Source organism: Chiloscyllium plagiosum, unplaced genomic scaffold (genome assembly GCF_037043375.1).
Source record: "Chiloscyllium plagiosum isolate Xiang-an unplaced genomic scaffold, Cpla_swu_hap1 HiC_scaffold_34, whole genome shotgun sequence".
NCBI lineage: Eukaryota > Metazoa > Chordata > Chondrichthyes > Orectolobiformes > Hemiscylliidae > Chiloscyllium > Chiloscyllium plagiosum.
Window position 1 is genome coordinate 27,211,468 of NW_028270172.1, and position 21,076 is coordinate 27,232,543.

General features: G+C 42.6%; 1 protein-coding gene across 1 annotated transcript in view; it reads left to right on the top strand.

Annotated features, from left to right (window-relative positions):
• Window positions 1-21,076, top strand: part of LOC122564270 (collagen alpha-6(VI) chain-like) — a 141,809-nt gene that overhangs the window by 77,230 nt on the left and 43,503 nt on the right. Inside the window, exons 16-22 of the mRNA XM_087978571.1 lie at window positions 1,813-1,884; window positions 1,975-2,001; window positions 2,125-2,169; window positions 8,400-8,453; window positions 9,590-9,652; window positions 12,095-12,160; window positions 16,008-16,061. Of these exons, the coding sequence (XP_087834697.1) occupies window positions 1,813-1,884; window positions 1,975-2,001; window positions 2,125-2,169; window positions 8,400-8,453; window positions 9,590-9,652; window positions 12,095-12,160; window positions 16,008-16,061 (381 nt within the window). The remainder of the gene's footprint in view (window positions 1-1,812; window positions 1,885-1,974; window positions 2,002-2,124; window positions 2,170-8,399; window positions 8,454-9,589; window positions 9,653-12,094; window positions 12,161-16,007; window positions 16,062-21,076) is intronic.

Genomic DNA, 21,076 nt, shown 5'->3' on the forward strand with positions numbered 1-21,076 from the left:
GAGTGGAGGAGTCAGGGTTATAAATTATCTTTACAGTAGAGGTAGATAGATTCTCATTAGGTGAAGGAATCGAAGATTATCAGGGCGATGGGGAGGTGGAGATGGGAATGTGGAATTCAAAATGCAAACAAGTCAGCCATAATCTTATTGACTGGTGGAGCAGGCTTGAGAGGCTGAACAACCTACTTCTATTCATAATGCATATGTACATATCCCATTGCTAAAGAGTGTGTATCCTGTGTCAGGCACTTCTCATCCTAAACTAAATTGACAACAGTTTTCCCAACGCCCCTCACCCCCCTTGCCATCAGGACTGATTCACTTAATTTAAGCTGTTATGGTGGGATGGGTGGGGTTGCTTGGGAAAGAAAATATTCTGACACCGGAGCAGTAGAGGTTGGTTTTTTAGATTCTTAATTATAAAAGCTTAAAGAGGGATGTTTTCAGATGATTAGAGGATTGAAAATGCTATTTCTTCTGGTGGTGGCTGTCTGGATAAACCTGGCATAATTCTAAAAGGAGTAAACCTCAGTATTTCAGGATAATATTAGGAAGCAGTTCTTTACAGAACGGCCAGTAGAAATCTGAATGTCTCTCCCTACAACAGGTATGAAGGCTAGTTCAATCAATGTTTTCGAAATGAAGATCACTAGATTTTTGTTAGTTAAGGACATCAGGGATCACAGAACCAAGACAGGAGAGGAGTTAAGATGAGCCATGATTGAATTGGAGTGACGTGATGGCTTAACATGCCGAAGGCCTTATATTGCTGCTGTGGTTCCCAAGAACTTTGCTACTTACCTTTGGCAGTATTTTTATCTGTTGTGGCATCCAGATGACCGTGAAAGAGGTGAAGTTGAAAATGATCTGCCCAGTTGCCATGAGATCTGATTCAAGTTTCCACTCATGTTACAGCAAAGGGAATGGGATTATAAACATTCTAATAATTTCATTGGTTTCAGACTTTTCTTTGAGTGTTACCTTCTTCAAGGGAGGGCAAATGAAAAAGGCAAAGGTAAATTCATGATATCTCAGAGTTAGAAAGGCCCATCGAAGGCTCATACCTAACATTTCTATAGTTGGTTGAAAGCAGGAGATGTTCATTGGATTTTGCCAGGAGCTGCTGGGGTTTGAGTCCCTCCTGCTCAGCAGGTGTGTAATAGCATCTTTGAACAGAGAAGAACAAAAAAGTGCTACGTTCTCTACACTACCTCTAAGTCAGAAGGCACAGGCTCAAGTCCTACCTGCTCCAGAAATGTATTATAACACATATTAAGTAAAAATATCTAGAATGAGGGGTCACTTTAAAATGAAGGGGTCGCACATCTAAGAAAATAAAATTTAACAAAGGATAAAAAAGATAATTTGTTCTTTCTTCAGTGATAGGTGGGCACTGTGGGATTGGAGTACATTATTTCCCTTCCAATTCCAATTTAATGTAATTCCCTCCTCCTTGCCCTATACTTCCTTTTTGTTGTTGCTGTACTGTCACTGTTGAACAGTGCAAGTTATCTGTTAATTGTTTAACCAGTAGCGTAGTAGATTGGCCGGTGATGTAGTCAAAAATAAAAGGAACAAATTTTATGCTAGTGGGGTGTTCGTTTCTGAACAGGAGGAGAGTCCAGAATGTGTTTGTTCTGAGCTTTAGATTTACAATAAAACCTTTATAATCTCTGACAGTATTTTGCTGCCTGATTCAACACATGGGGATTGTTATTTTCAAACACGGTGTGTATCTGCGAGCACTTTGATGCTGATATCATGCTAGAGGCCCTTTTACTCAATCATTAATTATTCTTTGGTCTTTCTTAGGGTGATAGGGGTCCTCCAGGCATTACAGGACCTCGAGGAATTGAAGGATGTCAAGGCAGCAGGGGCTTCACGGTTTGTGTTTATTGAGCAAACGTCCATTGTGGATGATTTATTTTTGATGATTTATACTTTTATTGTTAACTGGCAAACTTTGTCATTCAGGGAGAAAGAGGCTATCGAGGAGAGAAGGTAAATATATTTTCAGGTTTGATGAATATTTAATTGCAAAACATACTTTATTTTGCTACAGTTGTATTAGTTTTTGTTTTGTTCTTTGTCTGGTTCACTGATGGATTAATGTTTCCTTGGCAGGGTGAAGCAGCTGAGAATGGTGCACCTGGGACAAATGGAGAGCAGGTACCTTCGTATTCAAACTCAATGTGGGGAGACTGCTCCTGACAATTCATCATGTCTGGGTTAGATAGATTGTAAGTTATAGACAGCAGGTGTTTATCAGTAGTATTTCACCAGAAGTCCAAAGCTAAGATGTAAATTATCAGTATATTTATATTGTATATTTAAACCATTTTCTAGGAACTGGAAAGATTGTTAGGATGCCAGAAAAAAGGTGCAGTTAGCAAGTGAACATACTTGAAGCTCACATTTGCTACTATTTTCACCTGCATCAGTCAGAAGTGGAAGACTAGTTGAGATTTATCTCTTTGTCAGTGTTCTGCACTCAATCCCTGTTGAATGTGCCAAGGCACAGTCATCCAACAACTCATCACTCAAACGACTGCTTCAAGATTAAGGCTTGAAATTGGGCATTGCAAAGCCATGCTCCCACAGAAAAGCATCAAGTGCAAGTACAGTATTATCCTAACGTAATGTTTTCTTATGGTCTCTCCGAATGGAGAGCCAATTAGAGAAGTATCTGTAGCTGATTTTTCCATAGTCTGAGGTGTAGTGGGGGAATTGGTGATGTGATTTTAATGTCACTGCACCAATAAAGCTAATGAACCTAATGAAGAACATGGGTATTATTCCTACACTAGCAGTTGATGAAATTTCAGTTGGCTTGTAGGCTCTGGAGTATTGACCATGAATTATTAGAAACTGTCTCTAAAAAAACCCATCTGATTCATGAATGTTCCTTAGGGAAAGAAACCTGCCCTTCTTACCTGTTGTGACCTACTTGTCAGTCCAGACCTGCAACATTGTGCTCAAGGACAATTAAAGATGAGCAACAAATGCTGGCCTTGCTCGTGACTCCCACGAATAATTTAAAAGAATAGTTAGCGCTGCTTTTCAGTGAGGCTCCCCTCTCGGAAGATATCATAGAATTCCTACAGTTTGGAAACAGGCCAATTGGCCCATCGAGTCCACACTGATCTTCTGAAGATCATCCCTCCCAGACCCACCCCCCCTACACTATCTTTGCATTCCCCATGGGTAATCCACCTCGGCTGCAAATCCCTGGGCACTTTGGGTAATTTAGTATGGCCAGTTCACCTAACCTGCACATCTTTGGGCTTTAAAACCAGAGCACCAGCAGGAAATCCATACAGAAATGGGAGAATGTGCAAACGCCACACAGCTAGTCACCCAAGGGTGGGATTGAACCCAGGTCCCTGACACTGTGAAGCAGCAGTGCTAACTACCGATCCACCATGCCTCCCCTCCCATTTGCTATTTTCTCACTACCTCTGGGTCAAAATTATGGAACTTTCTCCGTAATCGCATTGTGGATGTACCTACACGAAACAAAAGACAGCAGAGGTTCAAGAAGTCAGCTCATCACAACCTCAAGGATAATTAGATAATTAATTCCCTACAGTGTGGAAACAGGCCGTTTGGCCCAACTGGTCCACACCGACCCTCTGAAGGGCAGTGTTTGAAGAGAAATAAGACGGTCTTATTTTCTGGGTCTGTAGATTGTGAAGGAGTGATATGTGCTTCTTGTCGGATGTGGGAGTTTAAAGAGAGTTTAAGGGTTACTGCGGATTATAGTTGCAATAAATGCTATTGCTCGCAAATCTTATCAGATCGGTTGGATCGACAATGAGAAGCATTGAGGAATTTGCAACAGTATGTGATGGATGGCAGTTATAAGAAGGGGCGAAAGTCTCAGAAACGGTCGTATAGATGGGTTAACTCCAGAAAAGGCAAGAGAGGTAGGCAGATAGTGCAGGAGTCTTCCCCATTTCAAATAACTATGCTGATTTGGAAAATGTAGGGGGTAATGGATTCTCAGAGGAACGTAGCACAAACAGCCAAGTTTCTGGTATTGAGACTGGCTCTAATGCAATGAGGGGTATGTTGGGTTACAAGAGATCAGTTGTGTTAGGGGATTCTCTAGTCCTGGCTACAGACAGACATTTCTGTGGCCAGCAGCGAAAAATCAGAATGGTGTGTTGCTTCCCTGGTGCCAGGATCAAGGATGTCTCAGAGAGGGTGCAGAATGTTTTCAAGGGGGAGAGGGGCAAGCAAGAGGTCATTGTCCACATTGGAACCATTGACATAGGAAGGGAAAAGGTTGAGATTCTGAAGGGAGATTAGAGAGTTAGGTAGGAATTTAAACAGGAGGTCCTTGAGAATAGTAAAATCTGGATTACTCCTGTGCAACAAGCTAATGAGGGCAGGAATAGAAGGATAGAGTAGATGAATGCATGGCTGAGGAGCTGGTGTATAGGAGAAGGAATCACACTTTTGGATCATTGGAATCTCTTTTGGGGTAGGAGTGACCTGTACAAGAAGGACGGATTGCACCTAAACTGGAAGGGCACTAATATACTGGCAGGGAAATTTGCGAGAGCTGCTCAGGAGGATTTAAACTAGTAAGGTGGGGGGGGGGGGGGGGGGGGGCGGTGGTTGGGGGACCTAGGGAGATAGCGAGGAAAGGGATCAATCTGAGACTGGTACAGTTGAGAACAGAAGTGAGTCAAACAATCAGGGCAGGCAGGGACAAGATAGGACTAATAAATTAAACTGCATTTATTTCAATGCAAGGGGCCTAACAGGGAAGGCAGATGAACTCAGGGCATGGTTAGGAACATGGGACTGGGATATCATAGCAATTACAGAAACATGGCTCAGGGATGGGCAGGACTGGCAGCTTAATGTTCCAGGATACAAAGGCTTTAGAAAGGATAGAAAGGGAGGCAAGAGAGGAGGGGGAGTGACATTTTTGATATGGGATAGCATTACAGCTGTGCTGAGGGAGGATATACATCCAGGGAAGTTATTTGGGTGGAACTGAGAAATAAGAAAGGAATGATTACCTTATTGGAATTGTACTATAGACCCCCTAATAGTAAGAGGGAAATTGAGAAACAAATCTGTAAGGAGATCTCAGCTATCTGTAAGAATAATTGGGTGGTTATGGTAGGGGATTTTAACTTTCCAAACACAGACTGGGACTGCCATAGTGTTAAGGGTTTAAGTGGAGAGGAATTTCTTAAGTGTGTACAAGAAAAGTTTCTGATTCAGTATGTGGATTTCCCTACAAGAGAAGGTGCAAAACTTGACCTACTCTTAGGAAATAAGGCAGGGCAGGTGACTGAGGTGTCACTGGGGGAGCACTTTGGGGCCAGCGATCATAATTCTGTTAGATTTAAAATAGTGATGGAAAAGGATAGACCAGATCTAAAAGTTGAAGTCCTAAATTGGAGAAAGGCCAATTTTGATGGTATTAGGTGGTTGGGGGACCTAGGCAAGAACTTTCAAAAACTGATTGGGGGCAGATGGTCGCAGGTAAAGGGATGGCTAGAAAATGAGAAGCGTTCAGAAATGAGATAACAAGAATCCAGAGAAAGTATATTCCTGTCATGGTGAAAGGAAAGGCTGGTAGGTATAGGGAATGCTGGATGACTAAAGAAATTGAGGCTTTGGTTAAGAAAAAGAAGGAAGCATGTATAAAGTATAGACAGGATAGATCGAGTGAATCCTTAGAGTATAAAGGCAGTAGGAGTATACTTAAGAGGGAAATCAGGAGGGCAAAAAGGGGACATGAACTAACTTTGGTAAATAGAATTAAGGAGAATCCAAAGTGTTTTTACAAAAACATTAAGGACAAAAGGGTAACTAGGGAGAGAATAGGACCTCTCAAAGATCAGCAAGGCGGCCTTTGTGTGGTGCCGCAGAAAATGGGGGAGATACTAAACGAGTATTTTGCATCAGAGTTTACTGTAGAAAAGGATATGGAAGATATAGACTGTACGGAAATAGATGGTGACACCTTGCAAAATGTCCATATTACAGAGGAGGAAGAGCTGGATGTCTTGAAGTGCATAAAGGTGGATAAATCCCCAGGGTCTGATCAGGTGTACCCTTGAACTCTCTGGGAAGATAGAGAAGTGATTGCTGGGCCTCTTGCTGAGATATTTGTATCATCAATAGTCACAGGTGAGGTGCTGGAAGACTGGAGGTTGGCAAATGTGGTGCCAGTGTTTACGAAGGGTGGTTCAGACAAGCCAGGGAACTATAGAACAGTGACCCTGACCTCGGTAGTGGGCAAGTTGTTGGAGGGAATCCTGAGAGACAGGATTTATATGTATTTGGAAAGGCAAGAATTTATTAGGGATAGTCAACATGGCTTTGTGCTTGGGAAAGCAGTCTCACAAACTTGATTGAGTTTTTTGAAGAAGTAATAAAGAGGATTGATGAGGGCAGAGCAGTAGATGTGATCTATATGCACTTCTGTAAGGTGTTTGACAAGGTTCCCCATGGGAGACTGATTAGCAAGGTTAGATCTCACGGAGTACAGGGAGAACTAGCCATTTGGATACAGAACTGGCTCAAAGGTAGAAGACAGAGGGTGGTGGTGGAGGGTTGTTTTTCAGACTGGAGGCCTATGACCAGTGGAGTGCCATAAGGATCAGTGCTGGGTCCTCTACTTTTTGTCATTTACATAAATGATTTGGATTCGAGCATAAGAGGTACAGTTAGTAAGTTTGCAGATGACACCAAAATTGGAGGTGTAGTGGACAGCAAAGAGGTTTACCTCAGATTACAACAGGATCTTGACCAGATGGGCCAATGGGCTGAGAAGTGGCAGATGGAGTTTAATTCAGATAAATGCGAGGTGCTGCATTTTGGGAAAGCAAATCTTAGCAGGACTTATACACGTAATGGTAAGGTCCTAGGGAGTGTTGCTGAACAAAGAGACCTTGGAGTGCAGGTTCATAGCTCCTTGAAAGTGGGAGTCACATATAGATAGGATAATGAAGAAGGCGTTTGGTATGCTTTCCTTTATTGGTCACAATATTGAGTACAGGAGTTGGGGGGTCATATTGCGGCTGTACAGGACATTGGTTAGGCCACTGTTGGAATATTGCAGGATTTGAGCTATAGGGAGAAGCTGAACAGGCTGGGGCTTTTTTCCCTGGAGCGTCGGAGGCTGAGGGGTGACCTTATAGAGGTTTACAAAATTTTGAGGGGAATGGATAGGATACATAGACAAATTCTTTTCTCTGGAGTGGAGGAGTCCAGAACTAGAGGGCAAAGGTTTAGGGTGAGAGGGAAAAGATATAAAGGGGCAACTTTTTCATGCAGAGTGTGGTCCGTGTGTGGAATGAGCTGCCAGAGGAAGTGGTGAAGGCTGAAACAATTGCAACATTTCAAAGGCATTTGGATGGGTATATGAATAGGAAGGGACAGAGGGACATGGGCCGGGTACTGGCAGGTAGTTTGGGATATCAGGTCAGCATGGACAGGTTCGACTAAAGGGCCTGTTTCCATGCTGTACATCTCTATGACTCTGAGTAACCCACCCAGACTCATTTCCCTCTGACTAATGCACCTAACACTATGGGCAATTTAACCTGGCCAATTCACCTGACCTGCACATCTTTGGACTGTGGGAGGAAACCCACGCAGAAACTAGGAAAATGTGCAAACTTCACACAGTCATCCAAGGCTGGATTGAACCTGGTTTCCTGGTGCTGTAAGGCAGCAGTGCTAACCACTGAGCCACCATGCCACCCTCGAGGTGAGTAATGAATGCTAGCCCAGCCAGAGGTGCTCACATCCCCTGAATGAATAAAAAATAAACTCATGGACATTTCAAGTCAATTCTACCTCACACACATTTAGTGACGGCATCCATTTATTCCTGTTTAAGGTAATACTCTGTCAACTTTGACTCAGTGAATAGGACTGTCATCTCAGAATCAGAAAGTTGTGAGTGCAAGTCACATGCGAACATGTAATCTAGATTAATATCCCCGATGAGGTACAGCAGTGCTGCATGTTAGATGTGATATAATACATTAGACTCTCTCAAATGAATGTAAGAGTACATTAAAAGGAGATTCCTTTCTCCACGGCAAAAAAATATTGGTAATAGTGGATGTAAAAGATCACGGGTTACTATTTTGAAGGGCAAGGAAATGCTTCCAAATGGATATTTATCCCTCAACAAATTCCATAAAAAAATGAACAAATTATTTGTTGGGCCTTGCAATTTGGCTGTCACATTTGTTATATTACTTAAAACATAATAAAAAGCTTTGGGTGGTTCTGAAGTTGTGAAAGATTCTATGTAAAACCAAGTCGTTTTCTCCTGTTTTTACTTTGTAATTTTTCTTTCTTTTGCTCATATGTATATATTATTTGACAAATTAATCCTGAATATTGTCTTCTCACAGGGGGAGTCTGGAATCCACGGAGTTGCTGGGCCAAAAGGGGATAATGGAAATACTGTAAAGACAGACTTTTTTTATTTAAGCATTTATTGAAATATGTGCATTGTATACACTTGACAATTATGTCTGTTTAATTTTAAATATTATTTCATCATTAACAAAGTATTCAAAATCTTATTGATTTTCAAGTTCTCTATTTCCCCATTTATGATAATTTGAAAATTAATTTGAATTTTGCAAACTGAATGTATAACAATGAATGTCTGTTGTGGCCTAAGATGACTACAACATTACAGATGCATGTTAATAACTACTTGAAGTTGGAAAGTCTGGCAAAAAACAAATTTATACAATTGGTTTGATGCGTAACTGCCACAACACAGAAATGATAATCTGAAAGGTTCTCACCAGAACCATTGACTCATATCACCATATATCACAAAAGAGAAAGATTTATTGTCACATGTGTCTCATTCATTGTGTCAACTCTTCGAACCAGCTATCCATTAGACTGTGTCTCTCATTCTTTCCCCATAGCTCAGAAATTCCCTTCCTTTGTTGAGTATCACCCTGTGTCAATTTAAACATTACTATAGAATTTCAGGCAGTTCTTTCCTATGTTTTTCTTGAAGCCAGTGATCCCGTATATTTTTACCACAGCCTGATCAACTTTACCCAAGGCAGTGATAGTAACAAGGTCAGCCAGGTGGACCTCATAGAATAATATTAATTTTGTCTAATAAGGGAGCCCTGGCTGACAGATCAAAAGAGGAGAATCAGATATTTTGACACTCTGAGCCATTCTTGGTGGCTTTGGGAGGGGGCTTTGGTGGCTGAGGTGGCTTTGAGGGAGCTGGACCACTATCAAGGACTTTCTACGTGTAAATAAAGGGTGACTTGGTGATGGGATACCAGCCTCTGTGGAGTTATTTCACCGACTGGTTCAAAATTTTGTTTCTCTTGCAACCAGCCATAAAATTCCTTTGAGCGCTAACCATGGTAATGAAGACAAAAAGAACACATTCCAAGATCCATTCAGATATTGGAATCCAGTCATTTATAAATGTACTTTATTTGATATGTCATAGCATTTGGCACTTTATTAAATAGCACTGACTTATTGGATGCAACTTGAAACAACACAGTTTTTAATGAATATCTCACTTTGAACTGTCATATTAACTTTTTTTCAGGGAATTAAAGGCCCAACCGGATACAGAGGTGAGCGTGGAGATGTTGGAATACCAGGTGACCCTGTAAGTGGAAAAACATCATTTTATAATATGTAATCTTTCAAATTAGTTTCAAACTAATTGCATAGTTGTTTTATTTGCAGAAGCTTGGCAATGCATCATTTAAATGCGTATTCTATTCAGCACTCAGTATTTACACATGTCCTCCATGCTGAATTTTGAATTGAGCTGTGTAAATGAATGCTCAATTTTATTTGCGCAATAATATTTCTATATGCAAATAACTTTGGCTTCTTTCCTCTTAGTGAGCTCAAACCTAATGGTTACATTTAGGAGCATTTTTAAGTGAATTTTTTTGCCTAAATGACATCCAGTAGTCTGAACATGCTGCTGTTATATAAAGGAGATAGTGAGGACTGCAGATGCTGGAAAGTTCTGGTCGATAACATGTAGAGCTGGAAAAAACACAGCAGGTCAAGCAGCATCAGAGGAGCAGGAGAGTCGATGCTCTGGTGGGACCACCCGAAATGTTGACTCTCCTGCTCCTCTGATGCTGCTCTTGTATTAAGTCTCCCAGTTCCCAAGAATGGCTCTAAATGCAAAACCTTGACTCGCATCTTTCCAAAGATACCATCTGATCTGCTGATGATCAAAATAGCCAAGTCAATCATAATAAACCAATCACATGACACAGCAAAAGGTGGAGTCATTTGATATGCATGTACAGTGTGCCACAAGAAAACTCGTTGTCTCATCCAGTAAAAATAAACCAGAGCCCTGCCGTACTGCTGGGCAGGGGTTGTGTGGGGTCTCCACTAAACTACAAATGTGGAGCGTGTGGAGAAAAGGCTGTCTGTTGCTTTCCTCTTCTCACCAATAGAATGTTCTGGAACCAGAGAGGCGCTATAGTGCAGTGGATGCTGGGGGGGACTGGGAAGGAGAGAATGAGCTGCATTTGTGCTGAATTTGTTTACAGTCAGAGCCTGGGAGAGGAGAAGGCGGCAAGGCAATCTCCGAGGTAGTGAGGTAGGTAGGCAAGGCTCCATGGAGGTTGATAGCAGTCCAGAGCAACTAGTAGGAGTATGAGGGCGTTTTACTTCTGAGAGGTTTCAAGCAGCTCCTTTAAGCAGCTCTGAAAAGGCTATTCACTTACGTACAATACAATTGGATATTCTACAATGGTCAGTGTTGGGACCACAACTTTTCACTTTATACGTTAATGATCTAGTTAAGGAATTGAGGGCATTCTGGCTAAGTTTGCAGATGATACAAAGATAGGCAGGTTTTATTAAGGAGGCAGGGGATGCTGCAGGAAGATTTAGACAGGTTAAGAGAGTAAGCAAAGAAGTGGCAGATGGAGTACAATGTGGGAATGTGAGGTCATGCACTTTGGTAGGAAGAATAGAGGCATGGACTATTTTCCAAATGGGGAGCAAATTCAGAAATCTGAAGTGCAAATGGGACTGTAGAGTTCTAGACCAGGATTCTCTTAAGGTAAACTTTCAGGTTAGGTCGGTAGTTAGGAAGGCAAATACAATACTGGTATTTATTTCAAGAGGATAAGAATATAAACACAGGGATGTACTTCTGAGGCTTTATGAAGCTCTGGACAGACCACATTTAGAGTATTGGGAGTAATTTCGGGCCCCATACTTCAAGAAGGATGTACTGGCCCTGGACTGGTAGAGTAGGTTCACGAGAATGATCTCAGGAATGAAAAGCTTAACATATGAGGAACGTTTGCATCTATACTTGTCGGAGTTTAGAAAGATGGGGGGGGGGGGGGAAGTCTAATTGAAACTTACAGGATACTGAATGAGCTGAAGAGGGTGGATGTTGGAAAGATGTTTTCATTGTCAGGAGAGACTAGGACTAGCCTTACATAAAAAGAAGACCCTTGAGAATGGAGATATGGAAAAACTTCTTCAGCCAGAGAATGGTGAATCTATAGAATTCATCAAAGGCTGTGGAGGCCAGATCATTGAGTGTATTTAAGATGGAGATAGATAGGTTCTTGATTTACAAAGGGAGCAAGAGTTACAGGGAGAAAGCTGGAGAATGGGATTGAGAAACCTATCAGCCATAATTGAATGGCAGAACTGACTCAAAGGGCTAAATGGCCAAATTTCTGCTCCTATGTCTAATGGTCTTATGGAGCCTACACTCAGGGTCTTATCAGGAAATCAATTTGCATTTTGCAAGGAGCTGCCTAAATAAAGTAGGTACTCTTAGGGTCCAGCTCAGGATGGAAGATCAATTTGTAAACTTGGCTGAAAATGACTCATGACCGTTTGTTTTGCCTATTATTGCCACACCAGATGGAGGGAGTTAAAATGGGTTCTTAAGTACTTTCTTATTGTCATCATTGGTAGTAATTATGTTGGAATGCTGGTTTCTTTTAAAGGTTGGTTTAAAGCGCATTTTCTGCTGACAGTTGAAAAATTGAAAATTGAGCGCCAAATTCCATTTAAAATTTTGTATTTTGGTACCTGCTTTTTATTTCAGGGTACCCCTGGTCGAGATAATTATGTCAGAGGATATCCAGGCCAAAGAGGAGATCCAGGTGTACCGGTAAGCTGCTTACCCTGATGTGTAAACTATACTGCCTGTGCAATAAATTCTTATATTTTTAGTATGCTCACTCCTTTTTAGTTTATTTAAGGCGTATGCTGTCTTCACCGTGAGTTGTTAAACCAAAGCTTTTCATCTGCCTTGGCCTGAAGATCTATTGGTGGTATTTTGGAGAATAGGGTAGGAGCTTAGACTAACTGCTCTCTCAATGTCACGAAAACAGTTTATCGAGTCATTACCTCATTACTATTGGTGGGAGGTCTCTGTGCACACTTAACTGCTGTGTTTCCTTCATTCCTGGCAATATCCTGGCCAATCTTTTCTGAACCCTTTCCAACTTGAGTTTCAGATATAAAGATAGGGTGGGCCTGTTTTCCAAGCGAAAGTGAGGACTACAGATGCTGGAGATTAGAGTCGAGAGTGTGGTGCTGGAAAAGCACAGCAGGTCAGGCAGCAACCAAGGACCTGGAAAATTGACGTTTCGGGCAAAGGCCCTTCATCAGGAATGAGGCTGGGAGTCTCAGAGGTGGAGAGATAAATGGGAGGGGGGCAGGGCTGGGGGAAGGCAGCTGAGAGTGCAATAGGTGAATGGAGGTGGGGGTAAAGGTGATAAGTTGGAGGGAAGGGTGGAGCAGATAGGTGGGAAGGAAGATGGACAGGTAGGACAGGTCATGAGGGCGGTGTTGAGCTGGAAGATTTGAACTGGGATAAGGTAGAGAGAAGGGAAATGAGGAAACTGGTGAAATCCACATTGATTCCACAGAGATGGAAAGTTCCCAGGGGGAAGATGAGGCGACCTTCCTCTAGGTGTCGGATGGTAGGGAGTGGTGATGGAGGACGCCCAGGATCTGCATGTCCTTGGCAGAGTGGGAGGGGGAGTTGAAGTGTTCAGCCAGGGGGCAGTGGGATTGGTTGGTGTTGATGTCCTGGAGATGTTCTCTGAAGTGCTCTGCGAGTAGGCGTCTTGTCCCCCCCAATGTAGAGGAGACTGCATTGGGAGCAACGGATACAGTAAATGACGTGTGGAAGTGCAGGTGAAACTTTGATAGATGTGGGAGGCTCCTTTGGGGCCTTGGATGGAGATCAGGAGGAGGTGTCGGTACAGGTTTGCAATTCCTGTGGTGGCAGAGGAAGGTGCCGGAGGGGAGGGTGGGTTCGAGGGGGGCATAGACCTGATGAGGTAGTCGCGGAGGGAACGGCCTTTATGGAAAGCAGATAGAGCTGTTTTCCCGAGGAGGTTGAGGGGTGACCTTAGAGGTTTATGAAATCATGAGAGGCATAGATAAGGTGAATAGCAAAGGCTTTTTTTCCCCAAGGGTAGGGGTGTTTAAAACTAGGGGGCATACTTTTACGGTGAGAGGAAAAAGGGCAACCTTTTTTCACACCGAGTAGTTCATGTGTCGAATGAATTGCCAGAGAAAGTGCTGGATGCAGGTATGGTAAAGACATTTGAATAAGTACATGATTCATAGAATAGAATCCCCACAGCGTGGAAACAGGTTGTTTAGTCCCAACAAGTCCACACCGACCCTCCGAAGAGTAACCCTCCCAGGCACATGCATCTGACTAATGCCCCAAACCTACACATCCCTGAACACTATGGTCAGTTTAGCATGGCCAATTCACCTAACCTGTGCACCCGGAAGAAACCCACGCAGACATGGGAAAAATATGCAAACCAACTTTCACAGCCAGTCGCCCAACGCTAGAATCAAACCCGGGTCCCTCAGTGCTAACCACCGAGCCACTGTTTCACTGATAAAAATTATAATGCAAATGCTAATACCCTAATCCTGGGGAATCGTTATGCAGATGATTTTCTGACTCAGTGATTCCCCGAGACATTGCAGGTGTGATGTGTGCTAGCTTCGGGGGATGGCTAGAAAGCATTTCTGAATGGAAGAGATTGAATGATAGTTTACTTTGATAATAGTAGGGGAGTAGTAGTAAATGACTATGGGTGATTCATATTTTTGCATGAATGTTGTCCCCACCCACTTTCAAAATGTTCACTCAGTGCAGTTTAACTCTTTAATATTACATCAATGTCCAGAGAGAAAATCCAATTTAATCTTTTAACATTACATTCCTCCCTTTTATCATTCCATGATAACTACCTAGATGGGACTACCAGCTTTCATAAGAATCGGATGGTAGGGAGTGGTGATGGAGGACGCCCAGGATCTGCATGTCCTTGGCAGAGTGGGAGGGGGAGTTGAAGTGTTCAGCCAGGGGGCAGTGGGATTGGTTGGTGTTGATGTCCTGGAGATGTTCTCTGAAGTGCTCTGCGAGTAGGCGTCTTGTCCCCCCCAATGTAGAGGAGACTGCATTGGGAGCTGCCTAAGCAAGCTGTTGATACACAGCATGCAATTATTATAACAACAAAAATTACTAGTCCATGCAGTAGATAGGATCCTCTTACATGGGAAAAGGTTCCCCAGTAAAGTTCTTAAATCCACAGTCCTTAGTGACCACTCCATCCCCTCCAAGTCAAATGGAAATGAGCCAGTTCTCCAAAATCTCCTTCAGTAAAGTCCAACCTGAAAACAAAATCCAGTCTGTCATTGTGCATCACTCCACAGAGAAATCTGATTTCTTGGATAACGGCACTGGAATTCTTAACAAAGTTGACGAGAATTTCAACCTTCCGGATTGGAGAAGGTTTAGGGGCATATGGATCACACGCAGGCAGATTGGACTAGTTTAGGTATGACCATGCTTGGCTGGACTAGTTGGACTGAATAGTCTGTTTCCATGCTGTATGACTCTATGAAATGTTAACTCTGTTTCCCCTCTCCTCAGCAGCCAGTCCTGCTGAGTTTCTCCAGCAATTTTCTTTTTTGGGTGAAATGTTATTGGTGTCAGAAGGGATGTGGAGTAATCAGATCAGCCATGTTATTATATGAGGAGCTGGCATGAGGGAACAAATAGCGTGCTTCTGCCCCTAACCTATATAGGTTGTTCCCTATTAAATTCTTGAATTACCTTAAATATCTCAGTTTGATCATTCCTAAACCTTGTATAATAAAGTCTTGTCATCCTCTTCAGTTCTCCAGCCACATTTTTAGCTTTTATTTATCAGACCTTGGCAAAGCGCCATGATCTTTTACTACTGAGAGTTGAGACTATCTCTGACACTACCTCAGCCTGAATGGGAATTGTACTCTTTTTTTAAATATTAGATTCCCTACAGTGTGGAAACAGGTCCTTCTGCCCAACAAATCCACACTGACCCTCTGAAGAGTAACCCACCCTGACCCATTTTCCTCTGACTAATGCACCTAACACCAAGGGCAATTTAGCATGGCCAATTTACCTAACCTGCACATCTTTGGACTGTGGGAAGAAACCCATACAGACACGGGGAGAATGTGCAAACTCCACACAGCCAGGCCGGAATCGAATCTAGGACCCTGGTGCCGTGAGGCAGCAGTGCTAACCACTGAGCCACTGTGCCACTTTCAATGTTAACTTGATGCACAAGCTCACCATGAGCCAATGGAGCTAAATAGATCCTCAAGTCTTGTCCAAAAGTTAGACCAGAGGTTGAAAGCTGTAATATGGGCCTCAACCAATTTGTTTGTTAAGCTTTCCGAGCTGGAGAGAGGCTGTAGTGTCCTCGACAGCTGTTAGTTCAGGAAGAGAAAATAATGAAAAAAATAAGGTAAATGAAGTCAAGCACTGCATCAACCAAGGAATGTTGGAAATCTTTGATCCCTTTTGAAATCACATCAGTAATTATGAGCTCTCTCTCTCTTTTATTCTATTCCATATGTGGGAATGGCTGGGGCTGCAAAAGCGAAAACAAAAACTGGAATAACATTGACAGTTTTTTTTTAATCTACAGGGCGAACGTGGACGAAGTGGCACACTAGGCTTCCGTGGTAGTAAAGGAAATAATGTAAGAATAGCTCATGTATTCAAACAGCTACACCGAGTAGACACCAATCCTTTATTTTCTTTGTCACTAATTCGTGTTTATATTTGTGTTCACATTGTCATGCAAACGCTGATTTTGTTTTAAATTAGATACTGGGCACATTATTTCTCCTGCTTCTTTGATAGTTTTGTTTGTGTTCAATCCAATCCATGAATTCATAAATCAATTCAGTGACAGGATTCGTTTAAATGTCTGTGACTTTGGATAGCTGGAGATGGACTATTTAATATTATTGAGCTGGAAAACCTCCAGCAAAACAGCAGCTTTAATTGGCCTCAAATGCAACGGCAGATTTCTTTGGCCCATTTTCCCACAGGAACGACATGAGTAGTGATGTTACATAAGAACAAGGAGCAGGAGTAGGCCATCTGGCCCGTTGAGCCTGCTCCACCATTCAATAAGGTCATGGCTGATCTTTTCATGGACTCAGCTCCACTTATCTGCCCTCCCACCGTAACCCTTAAATCCTTTATTGTTAAAAAAAAATTGATTCCTGCTTTAAAACAATTTAGCGAAGGAGCATCAACTAGAATGGGAATTCCATAGATTCACAACCCTCTGGGTGAAGAAGTCCCTTCTCAATTCAGTCCTAAATCTACCCCCCCTAATTTTGACGCTGTGCCCTCTTGTCCTGGTTTTAGCTACCAGTGGAAACATCCTCTCCATGTATATCTTATCTGTTCCCTTCATAATTTCTATAAGATCCCCACTCATTCTTCTAAATTCCAATGAATATAATCCCAGTGTACCCAGTCTGTCCTCATAAGCCAACCCCCTCAACTCCGGAATAAGTCTAGTGAACCTTCTCTGTACCCCCTCCAATGCCAGTACATCCTTTCCCAAGTAAGGAGACCAAAACTGCACACAGTACTCCAGGTGTGGCCTTACCAGCACCCTATACAGCTGCAACATAATCTTCCTGCTTTGAAACTCAATCCCTTTAGCAATGAAGGACAAAATTCTATTTGCCTTCCTAATTACCTGTTGTACCTGCAGACCAACATTCTGTGATTCATGCACAAGGACACCCAGGTCCATCTGCATAGCAGCATGCTGCAACTTTTTACCATTCAAGCAATTGTCCGTTTTACTGTTACTCCTACCAAAATGGATGACTTCATATTTATTAACATTGTATTCCATCTGCCAGACCTTTGCCCATTCACTTACAGTATCCATGTTCCTCTGCAAGCTTTCACGGTCCTCCGTACACTTTGCTCTGCCACTCATCTTTTGTGTCATCTGCAAATTTTGACACACTACACATGGTCCCCCACTCCTAGATAAATTGTGAATAACTGTTGTCCCAATACTGATCCCTGAGGCATACCAGTAGTTATTGATTGCTAGCCAGAATGGCACTCGTTTATCCCCATTTTTTTGCTTCCTGTTAGTCAACCAATCCTCTGTCCAGGCTAATACTCTACCCCTAACGTCATGCATCTTTATCTTATGCAGCAGCCCCTTGTCGAAGGCCTTTTGGAAATCTCGGTATACCACATCTACTGGATCCCCATTGTCCACTGTGCTCGTAATGTCTTCATAGAATTCCAAAAGATTAGTTAAGCATGACCTGCCCTTCATGAACCCATGCTGCATATGCCCAAAGGGTCAAATTCTATCTAGATGCTTTGTTATTTCTTCCTTGATAATAGACTCAAGCATCTTCTCCACTACATAAGTTAAGCACTGGTCGGTAATACCCCGTCATTTGTCTACCTCCCTTTTTAAACAGTGGTGTCACATTTGCTGTTTTCCAATCTGCTGGAACTACCCTAGAGTCTAGCGAACTTTGGAAAGTTATCACAAATGTACTCACTATTTCTCCTGCCATCTCTTTTAGTACCCTGGGATGCATTCCAACAGGGCCAGGAGACTTGTCTATCCTTAGCTCCATTAGCTTGTCCAACACTACCTCTTCCATGATAATGATTGTTCCCAGGTCCTCACCTACTTTCATCTCTTTGTCAATTACTGGCATGTTATTGGTGTCCTCCACTGTGAAGACTGACACAAAATACCTATTCAATGCCTCGGCCATTTCATCATATCCCATGACTAAATGTGCCTCTTCGTCCTCTAAAGGACCAATGTTTAGCCACTTTTTAAATATATTTAAACAAACCTTTGCTATCTGTCTTTATGTTCTGTTTTTTCTCATGTTCTATCTTACTTTTCTTTATAGCTCTTTTTGTGGCTTTCTGTTGACCTTTAAATCCTTCCCAATTTTCTAGTTTCTTGCTGATCTATGCCTTCTCTTTCAATTTATAGACTCCCTTATTCCCTTAGACACCCATGGCAGATTACCCCTTTTCTTAAAGTCCTTTCTTTTCACTGAATTATACTTTTGCTGAGCACTTTAAAAAAATTACTTTGAAAGTCCTCCACTGCTCGTCAACTGTCCCATCATAAAGTCTTTGTTTCTAGTCTACTTTAGCCAGCTCCTACCTCATCCTATTGTAGTCCCCCATGTTTAAGCACAGGATCCTGGTATTGGATTTTACCTTCACACTATCCAGCTATATTCTAAATTCAACCATACTGTGATCACTCCTTCCAAGAGGATCCCTAACTATGAGGTCATTAATTATTCCTGTCTCATTACGCAGGACCAGATCTAGGATAGCTTGCTCCCTTGTCAGTTCCATTACATACTGTTCAAGAAAAGTATCACGGATACACTCAATGAATTCCTCCTCAAGGCTACGTTGACTGAGCTGGTTTGACCAATCTACATGTAGATTAAAATCCCCCACGATAATTGTCATACCATTTTTACTGGCATTAGTTATTTCTTTGCTTGTTGCCCTCCCCAATGTGTGGTATTATTATTTGGTGGCCTATAGACTGCACCTATCAGTGTCTTTTTCTTCTTAGAATTTTTAGTTTCCACCCAAATGGATTCAACTTATTCTCTATAGAACCTATATCATCTCTCAGCACTGCCCCGATGTTGTCCTTGAATATCAGAGCTATACCACTTCCCTTTCCTTCCTGTCTGTCCTTCTGAATAGTCTGATACCCCTGGATATTTAACTCCCAGTCGTGACCATCCTGTAACCATGTCCCTGTAATGGTTACTAAATTATAATCATTCGCAATGATTTGTGCAGTTAACTCATCAACCTCATTACGAATGTTAGGAGCACTCAGGTAAAGCACCTTTATGCTGGTTTTCATAACCTCATGATTTCCAACATCTGTAATAATATCTCCTGAGTTTTTCTTCCTTTTTACTTCTTTCGTAGTCTGTCTTGTAGTTAAACTCTCCTGCACACATGCTAACCTTTCCATTTACCATCATACTTTCTGTTGTTTTCCCTAATCACCACTGTTTTTATCCTATTTGCTAGATCACCGGTTCCAGAACGGTTCAGGTGGAGACCGTCCCTTTGGTACAGATCCCTCCTGTTCCAAAACCGATGCCAATGCCCCATGAAATGGAACCCCTCTTTCTCACACCACTCCCTTAGCCATATGCTTACTTCCCTAATTTTCTTATCCCTAAACCAATTTGGACATCCTGGCACCGGACAGGCAACACACAATGCAGGACTCCCGATCCGGCTTGCAAAGGATACGATCTATGCCCCTAGTTATACAATCCCCTATAACTACCACTTGTCTTTTTGCTCTTGCCTCTTGAATGGCCTCCTGCACCATGGTGCTGTGGTCAGCTGCCACATCCTCCCCGCAGCCCTTTTCCTCATTCACACAGCAAGCAAGTACCTCATACCTGTTGGACAAGGTCAAAAGCTGAGGCTTCTCCATTCCTGAACTCAGGATCCCCCTACCTGCCTCACCTGCAATCACACCCTGTGGTCCCTGATCACTGACTGAATTTGAATTACTTAATCTACCAGGCGTGACTGCTTCCTGAAACAAAGTGTCCAGGTAACTCTCCCCTTCCTGGATGTGCTGCAGAGTTTGAAGCTCAGATTCCAGTTCATCAGTTTTGAGCCAGAGTTCTTCCAGCAACTAACACTTGCTGCGGATGTGGTCACTGCCGTTCACAATGGGATCATACAGCTACAGCACATCACCTGCCCAGCCATTTCCACTCAATTGGTTACTTTATTAACTTGTATAAATTTATGAGTTAATTAATTTCTTATACTTCTCTGCTATGCTCTTTTTCAACCTTACTGCAGATTTCCTACCAGCCAATCAGGTCACTGCATTCATGTGATGTCAGTCCAGTGTTATTAGCAGTGAGAATGTGTTTTATGCTCACTCTGTGTTACTGCTGTTACTGTTTGTCCCTCCGACTAGGCCACGCTTCCCGAGCTCAGTGAGTTTTATACTCACTCCCTGACTTCAGTGAGTTTTATACTTACTCCCCGAGCTCAGTGAGTTTCATATTCACTCTCGAGCTCAGTGAGTTTTATATTCATTCCATACTGCTGCTTGCTGCTATTGTTCCTCCCTCTGGCCTCTCCCAGCAGACTAGGTCGCACTCAGTGAGCTTTATAAAGAACAACCTCAGTTATCGAAACATGAATTATCTGAATTTTGGATTATCTGAACAAGATCTCAAGGTGCCGTAAAAATGTTATACATTATCTGAACAAAAAATTCCCTGCCTGTCTCATTGAGATAATCGAGGTTGTTCTGTACTCCCTCCTTGTTGCTGCTGCTGGTCTGCCTTCCGACCATTCCCCACAGACTAGGCCACGCTCCCCGAGCTCAGTGAGTTTTATACTCACTCTGTGCTGCTACTGTTCCTCCCTCTGACTGCTCCCCACAGACCAGGCCATGCTCCCCGAGCTCAGTGAGTTTTATATTCACTCCCTAAGTTGGTAGCACGGTGGTACAGTGGATAGCACTGCTGCCTCACAGCGCCTTGGACCTGGGTTCAAATCCCACCTCAGGCAACTGTCTGTATGGAATTTGCACATTCTCTGCTTGGGCTTACTCTGGTTTCCTCCCACAGTCTGAAAATGTGCAGATTAGGTGAATTGGCCATGCTAAATTGC